General features: G+C 41.1%; 2 protein-coding genes across 6 annotated transcripts in view; one reads left to right on the plus strand and one right to left on the minus strand.

Moving 5' to 3' along the window:
* The window catches only part of WASF1 (WASP family member 1), an 86,714-nt gene extending 72,294 nt beyond the window's left edge, over positions 1–14,420 (minus strand). Inside the window, exon 1 of one of the 5 annotated variants that reach the window (XM_038131327.1) lies at positions 13,975–14,420. The gene's annotated coding sequence lies outside the window, so the exon portion shown is untranslated. Of the gene's footprint in view, positions 1–13,269; positions 13,469–13,970 lie in introns of those variants that run through there. The other 4 variants (XM_038131326.1, XM_038131328.1, XM_038131329.1 and 1 more) reach the window with 4 other exon arrangements.
* Positions 14,421–14,827: 407 nt separating this feature from the next.
* Positions 14,828–20,305, plus strand: part of CDC40 (cell division cycle 40) — a 36,542-nt gene continuing 31,064 nt past the window's right edge. Inside the window, exon 1 of the mRNA XM_038131332.1 lies at positions 14,828–15,134. Within this exon, the coding sequence (XP_037987260.1) occupies positions 14,940–15,134 (195 nt within the window). The 5' untranslated portion in view covers positions 14,828–14,939. The remainder of the gene's footprint in view (positions 15,135–20,305) is intronic.

Consider the following 20,305-nt stretch of genomic DNA (forward strand, 5'->3'; position numbering starts at 1 on the left):
TTTTCACCTCTTAAACCTCATTTGTAGTTATTGGTTTCTTCCAATCTTGAGACAATAATAAGCTAAAACCAAATAGTCTTCTTCCTCAATAACACTGCTTGACCAGACATTAAAGAGAGCAGAGAAGCTCTAAAAGTTCTGTTTGGCTTTCATTATAACAATTATAAATGCTATGAGATGTTACATGACATTTATATTAATTATAGTTGTGAATGGTCACACAGCGATCCTTTAGGATTTCGCACACAAATCTAAGATTTGTCGCTGAAGATGAATAGTGTGACCTTGTGCATCTTTATTTTAATAAAACTCTTCCAATAAAAAAAAGTCACTCGGGATTATGGTTTTATTTTGTTCTCTCCAAATACAGTTCTGTCTACAATGAAAGCATAAACAAATCTTTTAAACAGTAACTGCGAAGTTTTGGTTAGAATGATATTCTTTCATGCCCTAGGTAAAAACAAATTAATTGAGCTAGCTAAAAATTTGTTTCCTGGGCAAGCATTACATATCATGATATAAAAACACTCCTCAAAAAAATCCCCACACGTATCAGCATTGTTAATAATTAAAAAAAAATCCAAAACCAAAAAACCATATGACATAAGATTTAAAAATTCTGACAGCAAATTTTACCTTCTCTTCATATCACCGAGTCATAGATAAGAGAATATTTTGAGTTGGAAGGGACCCACTATGATCATCAAATTCCAAGTCCTGGCCCTGCACAGGGCAGCAAGAATCATACCATGTGCCTTATCAGTAGCTCTTTGAATTATACTAGTCACTCTAGTTATTACAAATAAACCAAAATGTTCGTAGTCTTTACATTCTGGAATTTATTGGTCACACATTATTCTTTTGCTGTCTTCTTTATCTTGATACAAATTTCTAGCTTTCAGTTTAAAATTCTACTCCTATTAAATGCAGTTTTTTGCTTAGATACATAACGATGGATTTACGAAAATAAGCACAGTATAACACATCATTTTAGCAGTCTAACCTTTAAAATATTTGTAAGAGTGATAAGCCTCACAAGTAGAACAACAACGGACAGAAATTCTTTATTACTATTTAGAGCAATTAGAAAAAAATTTCAAGCAGTAACTGTAATTTACAACTCATTACTTAGGCTGTTAAAATGATTAGTCCTTCCACATCCATTGAAGTGACCCACCAATTTAGGCAAGCATAGCTTGACACCAGCTGGAACATTTTATAATACCTAGCCTTGTGTATGATATCTACACATTAAAGCAAGTCCTGTGTGTCATCATTCTACTTTATCATGCAGGCAACACTTACCTCTGCCACAAAAAGAGAACAAAGCATTTTATTTACTGCTTCGCTTAGCAAGGAACAAGAAGGTAAGAACTGTGAACAGTAACTTCACAACTGAGGATCTTTTCTCTTGCTGAAACTAGAGCCTCAGCAAGCATTACCACTTTGTAGACAAAAGAAGATGACAATGGTGAGATGAGGAGAAAAAAAATCAGAAGATTAATGAAATGCTTCTTTTAGTGGTCACCTGACCAAAAAAAAACAAACAGAAAAGGACAATGAGAAGAGTTTAAATTTTTTTAAATTATTTTTTCAATTATTTTTCAGGGTTTTTTTGCTTACATTTTTTTATCTTAAAGCTCAAAAATTAGAAGTCAACATTTTGTCAACGTCTGCTAAAACATGCTGTCAACTTATGTCAATTTTTATTGTTTGGAGTACAGTTATTTTTAGAAGAATTATATTTAGGAGTGAGTTAAACTAGCCTGTTCACATTGCACACTACTGTTTAATACTTCTGACAGTAGTTGTTGTCTTTCTTTTATGGCCAACTTAAAAAAGAACATTAGGAGAACTACACTCTTGAGATCAGAGTACAGCTCTAGAAGTTGTTTAATGGCTGAGTGAATGCAACTACTATTTCAAGCAGTAACGTGGATTGCAGAGGTCAGCAAGGGCTGAAGGGAAATGTTCACTTCAATTACTTTCTAATACCTTAAGATCAAAATGTTCTGACAAAGAGCAACTTATGAATTCCATGAAATATCCATTATATACATGCCACAACACACTATTAAAGTGACTCAAGGCTCTTCAGCTACTAAAAAGCAGCAGTCACACAACATCTGCAGAGATCTCTTTCTCCATGACAGCAGCTGTCAATCTGCAGGGCTTTTAATGTTGCACTGAAACACAATGTCCCTTTACAGATAAGGGGGACATTTTGGGTAGGTGTGACAGACCATGGACAGCAAACACTGAGGTGAGAAGAAAGGCATTAGATGGCATTCTCTAAGGGAAGGTCACCACTGCCCTTTAGCAAAGCAGCAGTTTTGGGTACCTTCCTCTCTCCACTGAAAGACAGTGAACCTACTGCCTCCCTGCATTCCTCATTTCCAGCTCTGTGAGGTACAACTGAGCAGGGATAGTCAAACCAAGGCAGTGTTTCTTAAACTGCAGTAAACAATGCTCAGCATCTCCAAGGAAAAAGGTTTGAAAACTGCTTGTTCTAGAAAAAGTTCGATATACACTCTTATTAGCCGCATCACAGCAGTGAAGGTTTGCAGCACACCACCAGAGTCAGGAAAAGATGCTTAAGCATATCTGACACTGAAAATGGGGGAAAAACACTGATAGGTGTTGAATTTTTTTGCTCAAAGTCTCTCTGCTGCCTGTAGGAATAAATCACCTTCATAAATTCATGCTCCATTGCAATAAAAAAAGCTGACGGTAAATCAGCACTTACGGAGGTGCTGTATTTAGAAGAGTGAGAGGAAAATACTGTAACTTTAAACTTAAAACATACACGGAAGAACATGAACCTGTTGAGACCAGAGTTTGGGTGAAGGAGAGAAGTTTGTAATCACAATGAAACATGGTTCCACAGTCTATCAATTCTCATTTCCCTACCAAGCCACAATACGATAGTTACTGGTCAGCTTAATTTTTGTCTGTCCCCTAACAGCATTCAAGATTACTAATATGTTATTAAAAAAAAATTAAATTACCCAAAGTGCACCTAATCACTTCACTCCATATTGAAATATTAGGAGAAGGAAAGGTATTAAAAACATCAAATTACCAGTAGTGTTTAGTTTGAGGCATATTTAGTTTATCTAATAAATACACTAAAAGACACTGACTCCCTTCCCACAGACCTAAATTTATCAGCTTTTATGTAAAAGATACATTTTTTCATTACTGCACAGACAACTTTATTTTTACAGAAAACCCCAACAACAAAAGCACTAAAACAAACAAACAAACAAACCACCCCATCTTGATTTTATTTACATGTTGTGTCAAGTAATTTTTCATTACATATGATTTGGTCAAATCCGACCATACTGTTAAAGCCTAGATCTAATAAAACATTTACAGTACACCTACATGGACAGCTGAAGACAGCTATCTGTTCATGTCTGGAAATGAGCCAGCACTGCCTCAGCCCTTTTCTTTCAGAGAAGAAACCTCTTTTAACCTCTTCCAGACTACTGACACACAGTACGATATTAATCTAAAATCTATGAATGACACTAAAGACAGGTAAACTTTATATTCCATCCCTTCTCTAGTTTCCATCTGTCAGATTTAAATCTATAGGCAACTTCTTTATCCACTGGATATGAACTCAGATGCTTACATTCTTTCCTTCAAAAAATGAAGCAACTGTCCTTATTTTCTCTTACAAAATGTGGCCAGGAAACAGGATACCCATCTCTGATATTAGGTCTGTCCCCTACAAAGCAGAAGCATCTTCCTTGGTCTTCTGGGAGTTCAAAAGCATACATCCTACCTCCTGTGGGGGACAACACATATATTAAAAATACATTATAGACGAACACAAATTGGAGTATTATTCACCTTCCCTCTGCCATTGTTCTAGTAAGCACAAAACAATTCAAGATTCAAAAGAGCAGAAAAAGATCAAACATTTGTGTATGACTCAGCAGTTAGGACACACAATACATCCTTCTAGAGCTTATATTTTTAAAATAGATCTGCACGTCACTTATTAAATCTTATCTCTAAGGCTTGCATAATTCTAGCCAATATTCATACATGCACTACAGTGGGCATACCATGTACCAGATATAAATTTTCATTAAGAAAGTTCAGAAAAAAACTCCATGCCAATCTAAACAATATTATTATTATTATTATTTTATATCCAAGTGGTTCATTGTCTGTTTTAAGCATTTGAAAATGTCTTCATTTTCTGAAGAGCTGTAGCTCTGGACACTTAATACATATTTTCCTTTTACAAGGCTCCAAATATTTCAACAGTTCAACAGTCACACACAACATATATTTTTCTGAAGTTTTTCTTTTGAATCAAAGTACTGTTCCTAAGTACAGGTGAATCAGACTTCTCTACAATCCTATCAACAACAGTGTCCAAATGGTTGCTCTTGTTTCAACATGAAATCACAACCATCCATCATTTTTTCTGCAACTCCAGCTAAGAGGTAGCTGAGCACTCTAAAAATAAAGCTAACAGATGTGTCTTGGGATCTAAATGGACGTAATATCTTGAAAAATAAGCTAAACTGCTAACTTGCAAAAATGGCATACATGCAAGCTGCAAGGCAAAAAAAAAACCCCAAACATTAAAAGCTTCATGTTGGAAGTCAGACTTTTGAGGAAGGCGGGAAATTTTAGTTAAAGAGTCTTATAGTGCATGTTTAAAAGTGTTGCTACATGATCTCATGAATTCCTGGAAAAAGGAGATATAAAACAGGTACAGAAGAATCGATCCTTAAAAGTCCCTCAGCCTTCTAGAAAGTTACCATCAAGCACAATTCTTAGCTCCCTCTAGCAAGCATCAAAACAAAAACTGACCAAAAAACAGAACAGTATCTCAACATCCAACATGTTTTATGACTGCATTACACAGCTCTTGAAGCTTTTTTCCCAACTGTCTCTATTTTAAAACCACACTTTATCTCTCTGCTTAATAAAATTAATCCTTTTTTTGTAAAAGACTCTTTCTTGTAATGACATAGACAGTTTCAAGTAAAACAAATTACTATTAGTAAAGAGGCTCATTATAATCAAGGATGGACTAGAATATCTATAATCAGCATATGATTTAGGATTCCAAGAATCTGAAACACTTACTTCTTACCACATTCAGGCTCAAAAATCAGCCTTGGTAGCCAGTGCTCCATATATAAGCACTGAGCTACTGGAAAGCACTTACATTTCTGAAAATTCTCATATACAGAAGATGACCCATTTAGATTGTTTCTATACACAAATGGCTTTGCTTTTCAATGTATTCCCAGGAACAATGAAAGATAAAATTCAGGGGCTGTTTTAAGTCACAGGGCAAGAGATTGAAAATATTAAAAGTAACAAAGATTTTTATCTACCAGTAAGTTATTCTACATGAAACTTCTTATCAATTATTACTTTAGGACAATAGTGATTATTAAGCAGCTACTTCCTATGGAAACTCTCTAATATCTAGGCAGAGAGCACGGTGTCAGAAGCTGATGGAAGTTCAGAATTAATAAAAATTTTAGGTGATAAATTTACATACATTTATTAAGATGTCCCATCATTGGGCCACAGGAATCCACCATGAGAAGGTCATTCCAAGTATTACATGCTATGCTGTATTAATCAAATCACCAGACACTCAAAGGAATGGTCCACAGGTTTTGAACTTTTTGCAACACTGATCAGATTTCTAATGAATAAACAGATAGTAAACTTATGAGGAAACTATAGCTTACTAGAAGACAGCCTACAAATATGGTAGTGCTTTAAGAATCTATGAAATACGATACACCTTAAGAATCAATCCTATCTACCTCAATCAGTTTCTTTTCCCTTTCGATGTAATATCACTGCTATCAATTTTTTAGTGAATACTGCAGTACTTGAAAACATTGAGCCATCAAGCACCACTCTGAACTTTCCTGCAGACAGGACAGATGACCACATAGGAGGAATACAAACCTGTCCAGAGCTTAATGACATGTACTTCACTTGTCACCCCAGAATAAAATAATGTGTTGACCAGCTGAGTAGCGAAAGATAAGAGAGGTCTAATTCTCCTCCCACAATGACTGGACCTCTTTTAGAGCAGTAGTATAAACAAAAATCTTTCTCCTTGCTAATAAAACTGCTTCCATTTTCTAGACAAAGAAATAAAATTTTATAGTTAGAAGTAGAGTTAGAAGTCTAGCTAAATCAGCTAGACACAGATAATTCCTCATATCTGTCTTCCATTACTGGAAACATCATAGCTGGTAGACAATATATCCCTTTTGGACTGAATTGTACAGAATCTCTCCCAGTAGCATGGAACTTGCTGAAGGCAGATTTGTTTGAAGTTCATTTCCATGGAAAACAAAAACTGTTAACTTCTTTTTAACTCAGGGATATTTTTATTTTTTAGTGGACTACTCATGCTAGCCAGAGCCACAGAATGCATCCCTTTGTCTTTCCTGGAGACACAGACAGCACCAGTGGGTGCCACACTGGAAGCTTCCGTGGCACAACAGTCTTGAATCTTCAAGATTGTGGAGTAACCTATGACTGATTTGAGCATGTATCCTGCCATATAATGTCATTTCTCAGCTACAGTGCAGGGCCCTGCAACAGCACATATGTGTTGTATAGGGTTTGATCCATTTTCACAAGGGAAAATTCAGATCAAACTGCAATGCCAGAAACTTTCATTACCATCTCCACAGCAGTGTAAGCCACCTATCACTTCTCCTGAATTAACTGCGAGTTAATTTTTCTTTCTGCTGTGAAGATCATCTAATCAGGAGATTCAAGGTTGCCCAAAACAGGATCAGCCAGAGCAGTTTGATCAGAGTATTAAGATGTAACACATACCACTGTCCTGTATCACCAGCAGAGACCAACATTTGTTCATACTGGGTAGCTGGGTGGCACAGAAGTGAAAGTTCCTTCCCCACAAATTAGATAATTTTTGTAAAGCCCTTGTTCCTGAAGAGAGGTTTCCCAATTAAGAGACCTATGACAAACTTAACCAGTATTTTCACTCATGTTCTCAAGCTTGCTAAGTTTCACAAATGCACATGGAAACATTTGGGGAAGTTTGACAATCACAGCCTTCTCCTTTAATATCAACAAAAGGCAGAACCAGTTGGGAGTTAAAAGACCTTTCTAAGCATTTCTGCACAGGCATTCAGTGGCTAGTGGCTGAACAAGATTTAACAAGTTAGCATTTCCTTTTTTTACTGAAAAGCTGACTCTGTATGCCACTTTTACAAGTGCTGGTTGAACTACTTAAGTTCCCACATATTATCAACTTATAAATGACTTGTGATTTTCCCTTTTTTTTTTTAATTACTTGAAGGCCTGTTCCAAAATCACTATGGAAGGTGTGGTTTTGTTTTATGATAATGAGAACTTTTTGTAGAAAACCACTTATCTGGTACAGCTCATCTGTCAGACAATCTATGTGAACCTGAATATGCCTGGAAGGTAAAAGCTTCTCAAACCACAAACAGGTCATGTTGGAGAAATATACCTAACAACTCTAATTTTGGCCACTCTATAGCCATTACATCAGAACTGGCAACTGGGAGCTGCTGGACAAGCCACTTCAATATAGTATTTAGCATAAATATGACCAGTAAAGTATCTTAGTGTCAATCACTCTTTCAGTTTCCCATAACCTGCGCATCTACCACGCAGTGCAGATACCAGACAAAAGAGCTACTCTGAAAGAAGACTCCACACCCAAAAAGGGCACTCATAAACTTGTTGGACTGGTCTAAGACAGTTTCACTGCATACATCAATTTTCGTTCACAATTTTTCAAACTTCCCATCCCTATGCTAAGCCATCTCTATATTCAATTTATTGATGCAGGAGTTTTACTCATTATCCCTCTGTTTTGGACAGCTTCATTTTGTATAAAATAGTTCATCACATCAAACAGCCAGAAAATTACTCCAAAACCCAGAAATTACAACATTTATTTCAGCTATAGAAAACTGAGAATACCTCACTGCAATAAATATTAATTTATTTGAGCAGTCACCTCTGATGAGAAAGAACAAAGTTCAAATTATTGGTTTGAAGCAAACAAAGCAAGGAGTTTAAGCTGGTTCTGTGTGTTCAAGAAAAACAGTCCAACAGTGAATGACAGACAGGTATACAGATACATACATATTTCGAGAGAAATACAGATGCATTTAGCAGACACAGGGAAAAAGTCTCAATTCCCTTCTCCTTGCAAAAAACGTATGGCTTCAATAAATTGCTTTTTACTGATTGAAGGGGTTTTTGCTTTTACATCTACTATTGGAGAGCTTAAATTCACATGTATTTTATAGCCACTCCTCACTTTCTTTCATTTCCTTGGGTAAATAATGCCAATCTTTTCATTCTTTTGAAAAACTCTGCCATATCCATCACATCAAACTCTTTACAATACTGTGATTTATCTCTTCAAAACTAATTGACAGTTAATAACACACTTTGAATAGCAGATAAGAATTAATGAATTTGTATACAATGGCAATTCCTTCTCTGGTTTTTTGCCCACTTCTAATTACAGCTATAATTTGGATAACAGTACCTTATCAAACCGTAATAATGCTCAATTTTTTTTGTTATATTAATACTGTTAATTTAGAAACTCTTCAGACATGTAAATGGAAACTTATTTTCTGCTTCCAAAATACACTGGTTTGCTACACCAACAGGCAGTTTTACTTGTCATCCTGCTGTCCTTTCACAAAGACTTGCTTAGACTTCTCAGATGACCTTTCCAATATTTATGAATTTGATTAAATTGTTTTTTAACAATTCAGTAAACAATTCTACTTTATGAATCAAATTCTACAGATGACTAATAAAATATACTGGACAGCTCCTGTTCAATATTTAAGAGGAAAAATTAAGTCTCCTATAAGTTAATATTTCTGTTAATTCCTCTTAGAGATTTTTGTGATCCATGGAAATATTTTACCTCCTCATATCATGGCTTTTTCATTTAATAGCCTGGTGTGAGGAACCTTCAATTACACTTTTTAAATGTGTATGCAAAGTAGAAATATATTCATATTTAATCCACTCTGCTACTACTGTAATCAAAACCCCATGTAGATTAGTGAGGCACTGCAGAAGCAGTACCAACTACTTGTGATTTCAGTTAGTACTACTGAGTCCACCATCAGTCTGTTGTCATCACATACTTCTATCTACAGGCATTTGTGATTGCAAAGGATGAGAATTATGTGTGCATATTTTTTCATTAAGAGCACCCAACTACTTCCAGACCTGTTCCCTGCGCAAACTTTAAGACCCCTTGCAGAGTATTTGTTGGAAAAGTCTCCTTCAGTAACTTAAAATCTATTGACCAATTCTCTACCAAATTTGTTTTTCCAATTTGTGAAAACAAAAGACAAATAGAGAACAGACACTCTATTAATATCTGCAGAAAATGAACACAGCTTTCCACAGAGCAGAAAAAAAGGGGGAAAGACAGTACAAATGCCTTAGCTCTAAAAAAAACTTTTCAACAGAATTTAATGTCTTTTATTATATGCCAAAAACCTATACCTGGCTTCAGAATAGATTCCTGTTTTCTAATAAGTTTTAAATGTCATACTGCTAGGGCATTTAAAATATTTTACTTCTGCATGGGATCAGCTGTTGGAGGACTAAATTCATGTCGCAACCATAGAATCTAACTGAAAAGTCAGCCAACAAAAAGGTATAAGCTCATTGAAAATTTTCCATTATTTCTGCTCTTTGTTAAGAGCTTTGCTAAAATGTAACTACATTTGTTTGTTATTCTGTAGTTCTTTGAAAATATAAGGTAATTTCTTACACCAATAGACAAGCAAGCTGTCAATCTGGCTTCCCCCCAAAATACAGGCACATGTTTTCAGAAATGTATACACTTTTGATGACATTTTCTGTCCTTTAACAGATTTAAAAAAGCATTTTTCAGAGAATTAAGAAAACCAATATAAATTTGTAATTATGCTAATTAAGTTTATATTCCCAGAAGTCTATAATTAGTTTTGCTGCCTCTCTGACACAGTACTCATTCTGCTTGTGCTGTAAGATGCAGTCCACAGTACTGCATATGTAGCCGAGTAGTTCGAAGAAGCTGCACAGCTTCCATCCTCTAGAGAAGGGGTGGCTCTGCAACAAATATTATTTAGTTTGCAAAGTCATCTGAAATAAGTACAACAGTCTAAGTTGTTCCAGTCTTATCCCATATCATTCTTCCTTTGAAACCACACCTTGTAAACATGAAATATATAGCATGTAATCTGTGTCAGACAACCTCAAGATCCCTTCCAAAAAACTTAAAGAGACTGATTCACAGATGTACTGGAACAGAGAACTCTTTTTGCAATCTGGCGCCTTGGTATCTTTCAGAATCCGGGACATAGTCCAAAATAACAAAAACTAGAAAAGGGGTATTATCACCATTGCAGCAGCCAGAGGCTCCAAGGTAGAAATAGCAGAGCGCGAGTTATAAAATGTGCTTCAGTCTCCAAGCAGCTAAATTGGAGCACACTGAGATGCATCAGACACACAAGCAGGTGCTAATAAAAGGGCCCAATCCTAATGCAGTAAGAGTAACCTGGTAAGACTCACATCATGATACCTTTTCTCAGCACCCAAAAGCATATGAACAGAGGCAAAAAAACCTCATTTTCTTTCAAATGCTGTATTTTCCACAGACAAAGAATTTCATATTTTGGTTCAATCCTCTGTCTGATAAGTATCATGGGTTATTTTTCCCTTTCCTCCAAACTGCAGATTTACAGATCTTGGTGGATGAGAAGTGAGAGTATATGCAAGTGGGCTGATAGCAATTTAGGAGTACTAAAAAATATAGAGGAAAAAACTAGAATAAGTAGAATTATATGCATCATTTTCTGTGGGGACGAAAAACCAGCTGAAAGCACCAGGGTGTGATATAAAGCATGCCCATCATGGAAAGCAACAAAAAAGAACTATGAAAGAGCAAGCAAAGGGAAAAGAAAGTAGGATAGAATACATTAAAAGCAGAGAGAAACAGATTTCGTGATCAACTATAGGAAAGAAAAAGACTGATGTGCAGGAAAATTTGTGAAATTTTTAAATCTAATATACTGTACCTCAAATTGTGAGGCAAATCAGTCTCAAACAGGAAGTGTTTGGGGGGGGGTGTTGGATGGGTGTTCCTCCACTTGGAAACTGGCTGGCTGAATCCAACCAAAATTGCCAGAGGTGTAGAATTCTCAAAGATACCTATAAAATGCTAAGTTTGTGAAATCAAGATGCTGTGATTGTCGTGACCAAGGGAAAGGATTCGGAATGCATTAACACCCTGTTGGACATGAGGCGATCCACAAAAGGATGAGACTGCACTAAAAAAAAATTCCATTAGAGCTTACAACCACTCTCAGGATTGAAAAAAAACCTGAACAAACCCACAAAAAAAAAAAAAAAAAAAAAAAGAAAAATAAAAAAAAAGTAAAAGCCAGGCTTCTACTGCTCAAGGAACCACTCTTAAAATACTTCTTACTCTTTCACCAGGGGAAAAGACATGCTAATACTTGGTATAGTATTTACCACTAGGAGTAAGGACAAACAAGTGTTAAAAGGCCCTCTTGACATGTAAAAGAGCTGTACAAAGGGAGACAGTTTTATCTTCCTTTGGAAAATTAAAGCAAGAGAAGCAAAATGAGTGCAAGGCAAAGCAGCAGTGAAAAAGCTGGATGGAAAGCAGAGCCAAGCAACCCAAACCACCTTCCACCCACTGCTTCAGTCTGCCTCGGAACCAGCAGCATCCAACGCATAACATCACACATTTTGTGGAACTCAGTTAAAAGAGAACATACAGCACACAGTAATCAATGAGCAGAACTTTTTAGAAAAGCTGTATCATCCTTTCAGTTTGTTTTATACCGACCAACCCCTTCTTGAAATTACAAACGTGCAGTTGATAGTCAAGATACGCCAGTATATTAGCTCAACACAAATAACCAGCAGCAACTCCTCAGCTTTTTTGACAAAACCAGATTTTAGATCACGGTGTATATTAGCCACTTACACTTTCAAAGCATAGTCAAGTCAGTTTTTCAGACCCAGAAGTTGCATTGGCTTGCTTGCTGAAAATTAATCTTCGCTACTATTTAAGCAATGAGAAACTTCAGACAGTATTGCCCTGAAAGCCTTCTCATGTATTTGCTTATCTACTACTGCTGGCCCCAGAAAGGCAGCTAACTTAAACGAGTAAATGATTTTTGTAGGTTCTGCAACAAAAGCATCTAGAATCCCAGATGAATACGTTTCACTGACAAGTGAACTTGGATGCTTGCACACAACACAGTTGAACATACTTATGTCAGCTACCAAAGCTTGTGAATCAAACACTTAAAATTCAAGGTTAACAACGCAGAACTACCTTAATGATTTTCAACACAGTTCTCCAGATAAAATTTCACAAACTGGTTGCACAAACAGGCCTTGAAATTTTTCACTTTTCAGGAAGCACACCTTTCAACTTCAGACAATACCTACGATCTGCATGCCAAGAGAAAAAGGAATGCAGTCATATGGAATCAGTTAACAATTGCTGCCAATAAACCAACTGACTGCAGTGGAAGAACCCCTTTTGATATTAGTAAGCAGTGATTCATGTGAAGCATCATATAGCTTTCCTTACTTATGGATTCATCATCCATAGATTTAAGATGAAAAAGTCAGCTCATTACCATACGAAATGCTAGTTCAATGTAGCATATTTCAGCTGTTGGAGGTACAAACAAAAGGTCTTGGTGTCGAAATCTGTGGGACTTCTACCTCAAATCCTGTTCTAGCATACAAAGACATAGCATACCTGTGTGTAACGGAACAGATCTTAATGCAGCACCTTGCTTCACTCCACACTATCAACACTTTCTATAGGCCCTCTACGTTTATTCTAGCCTTTTTTAAAAAACAAATAAAACCAACTGATACCTTCTCAAGCTAAGAAAACAAACGTTTCAAAACGTGACTGCTGAAAAGGGTGGAAAATTCAAAGTAGAGCATTAAATCAGATTAAATGCCACTGTGTCACAATTAGATGTCACTGTGTGCTCACTTTAATTCTGAAAGCACATGCGGCCCGAAGGGAAGTCATGGCACTGTACCGCTCCAGGTGCAAAAGTGTGCAAGGCACACACCTGGCGGTACAGCCAGGCGCTCCGTCCTTCCCATTTCACCTGTCCGCGGGCGCGCAGGAAGGCGTTCGGGAGCGGGCTGGGAGAAGTTGGAACCTACGTGCTTCTCCTCGCTCCCGGCCATCCCCCGCGGTCTCCAAGCCCTCCTAACAATGGTAGCAGTGTTCCAGCGGGCAGCTCTGCCCTGGAATCGGACCGAATCCCCCTGCGCTCCGACCGGCGGTCCCGCCGCCCGTCCGCGCCTCTGCCCTCGCCGGCGCCGGTGCCCGCGGCGGGGACGGGCGGGAGGGGACGGGCGGGGAGGGGGCGCCTCTCCCGCACCTGGCGGCGGTGACGTCACCCCGCCGCCCCCCGCCCGCCCGCCCGCGCGCCGACCCCGGCCCCGCTCCGCCGCACCTTCCCCGCCGGCCGATCCCGCCGCCGCGCCGGCCGCGGGCACACGGGGCGGCCGGCAGCGGGAGAACGAGAGGGAAAGCGCCGCGCTCCGGCACAAGTGCGGCCCCCTCCTCTCCTCCGCCTCGCAACACGCCCCCCTCACGCCCCTGCCCGCGGGGGCGGCGGGGACACGGAGGAAAGCGGCTCCGCGGCGTGCTTCCCCCCTTCCCTCCATCACACCCTCCCGCCGCCGCCCCCCGCGCGGGCGCGGACAAAGGGGAGGGGACGAACACCTGGCGAGCGCCGGTCCCTTTGTGGGGTAGGCGCGTCCCGCAGCCCCGCCGGCGATGGGGAGCGGGGGCCGGTCCCTGCCGCCCGCCCCAGGGACCACGAGGGAAGGAAGGTAGGGGGGCGGGGGGCACTTACTCGCCTGCCCTCGCTGCGCACCTTCACGCCGCTCAGCCTCAGCCCCTCCCTCCGCGGCCGCCGGGGCGCTGGAAGTTCAGGCGGCGCCGGCCATTCCCAGCTGGCGGCTCCGTGTTTCGGGGGGCGGCGGCGGCGGCGGGCGCGGAGCGTCCCCGGCGGCTTCACAATAGACACCGGGCAGCGCGCGCGTGTCTCTGTGTGTGTGCGCGTGTGTGCGCGCGCGGGGGGCGGGGCCTCTCCCGGCGCGCCGAGCCGGGCGGGAGGGAGCGGGGGGGAAGCGCTGTTTACCCGGCGGCCGAACCCGGCCGCCCCCCCACACCGCTCGATGCTCGGGCTGGTCCATGCGCCGCCGCCCCCCACCCCGCGGGCGGGCAGGTGGTACAGTCCGGCCCGCCGGGCTCCCTCTCCCCGGCGCGGGCGGGGCGGGGTCCCGCCGCTGTGGCGTAACAGAAGCCGGGTGTGCCGGCGGCCAATCAGCGCGAGGAGGCGGAGCTCCCCGGGGCACTGCACGGGGCTCGGGCGGTGGGAGCCCGGGGGTGACAAACTGGGGTCCTGCGGGGTCGGGCTCCCCGCTGCCCTCTGTCGAAAAGACGGCGAAGACGTTTTGTGTGGGGGAAGAAGTGGGCGGCTGGAGTTCTCCCCGGGCTGTTGAATATTTCCCCATGCCGCAAAGTGATAGGCGAGAGCCGGAGGGAAACTTCCGAGCGCGGCGCCGCGTTGCATGCTGGAGCTTGTAGTCCTGCTGCAGAGTCCTGAAAGGTTAAGCACCATCAACAAGCCAAGTGGGATGCTCTCCCATCAAACGCCTGTATATCCCGTAACAAAATTTTTCCTTTAGAGCGTGTTTTCTGTTTTAGGGAGCCACAATTTTAAGACGCAGCTCCACCCCGCTCGTTCTGCGGGGGAAGGGACGCCTGGAGCCTTGCGGAGCTGCCAGGACCTGCCCGTCCCGTCATCCCCCGCTCCAAGATGTCGGCGGCTATCGCCGCGCTCGCCTCCTACGGCGGCTCCGACTCGGAGCCCGACTCGGAGCCCGAGACCGAGGGCGGCTCCCAGCGCTCCGCCGCCGTGCTCGCCAGCCGCGATGCCGTGCTGCACCTCCGGGCGCCGCCCGCCGCGCCTCCGGCCCTGCCCGTCGATGCGGCCCCGGAAGTAGCCGTGAAGGTAGGCAGCCCTGCGGGGCCCGGGCCGCCCGCCTGCCCGGCGGTGTGTCCGCCCGCCGGCCTCGGGACAGTGCTGCGGGCAGCCCTGGAGCAGCCCCAGGCTGGGGAGGCGGGGCAGAAGGGGCGCGGTGCCGGTAGGGGTGCTTTGCTGCTGCCTGGCCCTGCCTTGCCTTGCCTTGCCTGGAGGTGAGGGGGTCGGAGCTGTGGAGGGAAGGGCGAGTGTCGGGGAGCTCCCGTGGATTCCAGCCCTGGGGGTCAAGTTTATTAAAGCGCGTTAGCTCCATCTCAGAGCGTGCCTTGATTACTGTGGATACCTGCTTGCTGTTCCCTGTACAAGGTGTTTTCCTGTGTAGTTCTCCCGGGTGAAGTCGATACTTGTAGTATGGCTGCAACTGAATTCCCTTCTAAAGGACAGCCTGACAGCTTGCTGGTGTTCCCTGTGTCATTATTGCTGGGGAAAACTTTTCCGAGTTCAGTAACACATTGGCTCACTTTTGTGATACCAGAAAGGGAGGGGAGAGGGTGCTGGTTTAGCTTTGGGATTTTTTATATAGGCAACAAATTTCTAATCAAAAGCAGGCATCTGGCCGTGATAACTGTTACTGTTACTGTCCTGCTGCCACATGCTCAGAGAAGTTTCTTGCCTAGTGACCAAAAGATGGATGGGCTCTTTCACTTTGTTGTGAAAGAATTAGTTAATTCACATCTTAATTTATCATATTTTTGTGTAGATGTTGTGTTGTGTATAGCGACTACATTTGTATATCTCTTAGAGACTTGGAAATCTGTCTTCTCAAGTCGCAGCATCCAGCAGGCTGTCTTGTGTACATTTGAAAAGAAATCCTAATTAACATCTATAATATTTCCTTGGTGTTAGTGATAAGTGCCAAGTAGCACTGGATGTGCCTTCCACCACCCTTAGGCCTGTAGCAGCAAGTTTTCCCTTTGCCTTGCCAGCACAAAGGTTTACATACTTGATCGGGGACTGGCAACTACTGGTAACCACAGCTTGCATTTTTGGCAGTTGAGAGTGTGAATCTGAAATGGTTGGTATTCTGCATTCTGTTTTAGCTGTTTCTGGTTCCAAATTTTGGCCTGTGAACTGGCCGAAGACTTATGTGTGTTTTAAACAGAAATGGGTCCTCACTCTCTTTAATAGCAGGTGTCATTGTTAGCACATTGAGCTGACAGCATTTGGGCTCCTGAAGTGTGCATATCAAATAAAGCCCTAGGATGTTACTCCTACATGCATTTAATTTTTCGATCGAAATCTGCTGAGTCCTTGTTTGCAAGTATATCCTAGTTACATAAAGTCACATTTCTATGAAAGTAATTATTCTGTAATTCAAAGCTGTACTGTAACTGTTGGTTGGTAACTGTTTTAAAGGTTTGAGGGGCTGGCTTTTGTTACACCCTCTTCTCACATTCTGCTTCTTGAAATCAGTCTGTTGCTGATCTTGATGTTAAATTGTTCATACTGGATAACAGCTATAATTTTTGGTGACTCCAATCCAGTAACACTTCTACTCTCACTCTAAACTGGATGAAAGTTGCATGTTTCTCTTACAGTTTTTAGCACCACTAAAATCACTTGAGGGAACAGCAGAGGATGAAGGTTTATCCTTCTGGTCACTTCATGCAGAAACAGACAGGTTGTAACTGCAGGACATTCAGAGAGGGACAGCTGGGCTGAGGAAGGGTTCTGCTTCTGTATGAGGAGGTAATGAGAAGGCCAAAAGAGACAGCTGAGGTGTAAAATATGACAGACACCTACAAAAACATTAAATGGCACATAGAGGGAGTTAAATACTCACTGATTCTTCCATTGCAAGCTATCTAGTAGGAGTTAGGTTCAAAGCAAATAAAAGGATGCAGCTCTTCATGCAATGTGTAGTAGAGCTTATTGTCAGGCCAAGAAGTACAGTGTGTTGAAGAATTTTGTTACAAGGAGAGTCTGGACAAGTACTTGGAAGAAATCCATTGAGGAATGAGGTGTCAATAAATACACAGATTTCCTCAGGTCTCACCAAGACCTGAAAATATTTGGCTGTTGGGAGAGTGCAGAAGTATCATCATACACCCTTGCTCTGCTCTTACTCTCCCCTAGATGCCATGTTTCCACAAGGCAGATGCTTTCTTTTGTGGGAACAGTGGACAGGTTAATCAAGATATTTTCTTTCTCCAAATACATCATCAAGCAGTAGATAAGCATGACAGTGTTGTAAATAGAGGCTGTTCAAGAAAGGGAAGGGAGCCCAGTTGCCAACAGCCAGGCAGTTGTCAAACCCAATTATAATTAGTTTTTTTACAGTTTCTCCTTCTATGAAAAATCACCCTAACACTGCTGACAGTTCTATCTTCACTTTTGAAATAAATGTAGAAGGAAATTCAGGAAATGGCACTTTCTGTGGAGAAATCACTTCACAGGAACCATTGTGTCTATAAGCTTTACTTTTGAGAGAACAATTATTGTTTGATCTCTGTCCAGAGTAAGGCTCAGATCGGAGCAGATTTTGTGATACTTCTCTACAGCATGCCCCTCAGTAGTCGTGAGGAGAGGACATTTAACTGGGTTAAAATAACTAGGCTGGCCCAGCCCAGTACAGGAGCTGGAGGATCTGTGTTGCCTTTATTGTGAGAAGGGATCAGAAGTGTCAGTTCCCTTTGAATCTAGTTTACCTTTGGCACTCTGCAGGTTTCCAGAAAAGTTTTACATAAGGGGAGGAAATAGACTTCAGTCACTCTTCTTAATGTTTTTTAAAACCTAATTCCGCTAGCAATGGAGAGAAGAAAGATACAAAGTGGCATGTGACAATTCTGTAGCAGTGATTGAACCTCAGTAGACTTGGGAAGCGTTACTTGTTAAGAATGTTTGTCTTCTTTGACGTGGTGGGTTTTCCAGCTTTCTTGGACACAAAATATCTTGTAGAGAGTAGATGTTTAGAACTTGTCATCCTGTAAGATCCTGGGAATCTAGCCTAGTTCAACAAAACCATTTAGCATACGCTTTTCTTGCTGGTTTATTTTTATTTTTATTCTGTTGAAGTTAGTGAGGCTGTAATTTACTATTAGGAGTGGATGAATGGGTAGAAAGAATAAAAGCTGATAACAGCCATGTGTTAATGTTGGAGCTTCACTGCAAATGCTATTTATCTCTTGGTAATGAATTTGTAAATCTTTAGAATGAGATAATGTGCATTTGACGGCCCAAGTGGTTTAGGCAAAAATAGATAAGTGACAAACTGCTTAAGTCTCAGTGGCTCATGGGATCTGGGCTTAATTTTCCACATTTTAATGTGATCGATATTTAAAACTAATTAAATGTTATGCAAAGCAGCCTGCCCTTTTTAGCAATTTGGCTAACTAGTAATGACTTTACCTGGGGAAATGGAATGTTGTAAATTTATTATCTAAAATGTCCAGGAAAAAAAAAAAAAAGAAAAACACCCAACATATAGATATCAAAACTCTCTGCTTGCATGAGATGAAGCTGGAAAAAATAAGCCACATTATATTCTTTCTAAGACACAGAGTTACCATCCAGTGTTGCAGTACACAGTGCACCTTGGTCTTTTTATTTAAGGCTTCACTTTGCTGCCTGTTACAAGGATTTTGCTGCTGTTTAATTTAAGAATTTTTTTTTGTCTTGCGTGCACATAAATAAACTTCTAGCAAGCTTTTTAAACAAAAGTTTTTATTACGGAACTATTTTTTATTCTATAAATTGATTTTTGTAGAAAGTAACACTATTGTTTTATGGCATTTGGGTAGGAGCTTTTTTGAAGAGAAAGAGGACTGTGGCATGTTTAAGGAACCTGTTAAGGAGAAAAGTTAATCTGATCTACTGTATTTGTAGTCTAAAATCCCTTCTATTTCCTGTCCTCTTTCTCATGCTTTAAAGTGGCCAAGCTTTGTGCTAGGACTGAAGGAGCACGCCTTGGAAGGAGCCAGACATTTGGTGATCTCTGGGGAGTTGTAATGAAGCACCCCCTTGTCTACACTTAGCATCAAAAGCTTCTTCCTCTCTCAAGAGAGATTCCTTAGGCAATGCTAATACTCAAGAGTACAGCCCTGTGTGCCATTCCCCCAAAATAGTGTGATTGTGTTTTGTTTAACAAAAGGTGCAAAAGGACAGCATTTAACTATCAAAAGAATTTTTTTACCTTATCAAATCATCTCTGAACTGTAAAGCAACCTGATATTGCAAGTTAGTAGACATCACATCTATTAAAAAACCCCAAAACAACATACCAACGAAGTAAGTAGTTTGGTGAAATGACATTATCTGCTTCTTTTTGTCTTGCATCAGCAGTGATTCTTGCATCTCTGTGGGCAGACATTCATTTCAACCTGTCTACCAAACTTCAGTGGGTCTATGGAGTGAGCATTTTCAGTTTTTGATTGTCCTTATTTCTGCAAAGTTGTATCACCTGAATCTCTTCCGTGCTGAATTAGATTGCTCAATTTTTCTATCCATGTCATATTTTCTTAGGCCTTCAATTATGTGGGTTTTTTTCCCTTTTGAACACTTTTCAGTAGCATGTGTCTTACCTGACATGGTGCCCAGCGTAGCCACTGTATTTCAGTTGGATGCTTGTTACAAGTGCTGAGAAAAGCAGAGAGGTGACACATACAGCTAAGTTTGCAGCTTCTTTCTATTACGTTTTTCAAAATAGCCATATTCAATAAAACATAACTTCCTAAAACCTTAATTCTTCGGTTCCATGTTATGTGGGGTGTACAACCCTTTAATGATATTATTACAGCATGCCATAAAGCCCATATCAATACAATTTCTGAGTTGCAGCAAACACCAGCTGCTTTTCTGCCAGTCATACAGCTGAACTTTTCACTTTCTCCAAAGGAACACTGTATCTATTTGAGAGCTTTTTGACCCCCCTTTTTATGGTTCCTGTGCCTTTGAGAGTAGAAGTGATCTAGGGCAATACTTAGCCCTTCACTGAAATCACAGATGCCCTCCTCTTTCAGCTTGACTAGTGATCATCTCCCATCCCACAGAGCCACTTGTGTCACACTTGGCACATAAGTTACATGATGGATTGCTCACCTTAGGCTTTTAGATAAATCATTCCTGTGACCAAAGGAAAAGCTACAGCACAGCAGAGAGGCAATCTCTTAGATTACTTATCTCAGTCACAGCTCTGCCAGACT

This window comes from Motacilla alba, chromosome 3 (assembly GCF_015832195.1).
Source record: "Motacilla alba alba isolate MOTALB_02 chromosome 3, Motacilla_alba_V1.0_pri, whole genome shotgun sequence".
NCBI classification, from domain to species: domain Eukaryota; kingdom Metazoa; phylum Chordata; class Aves; order Passeriformes; family Motacillidae; genus Motacilla; species Motacilla alba.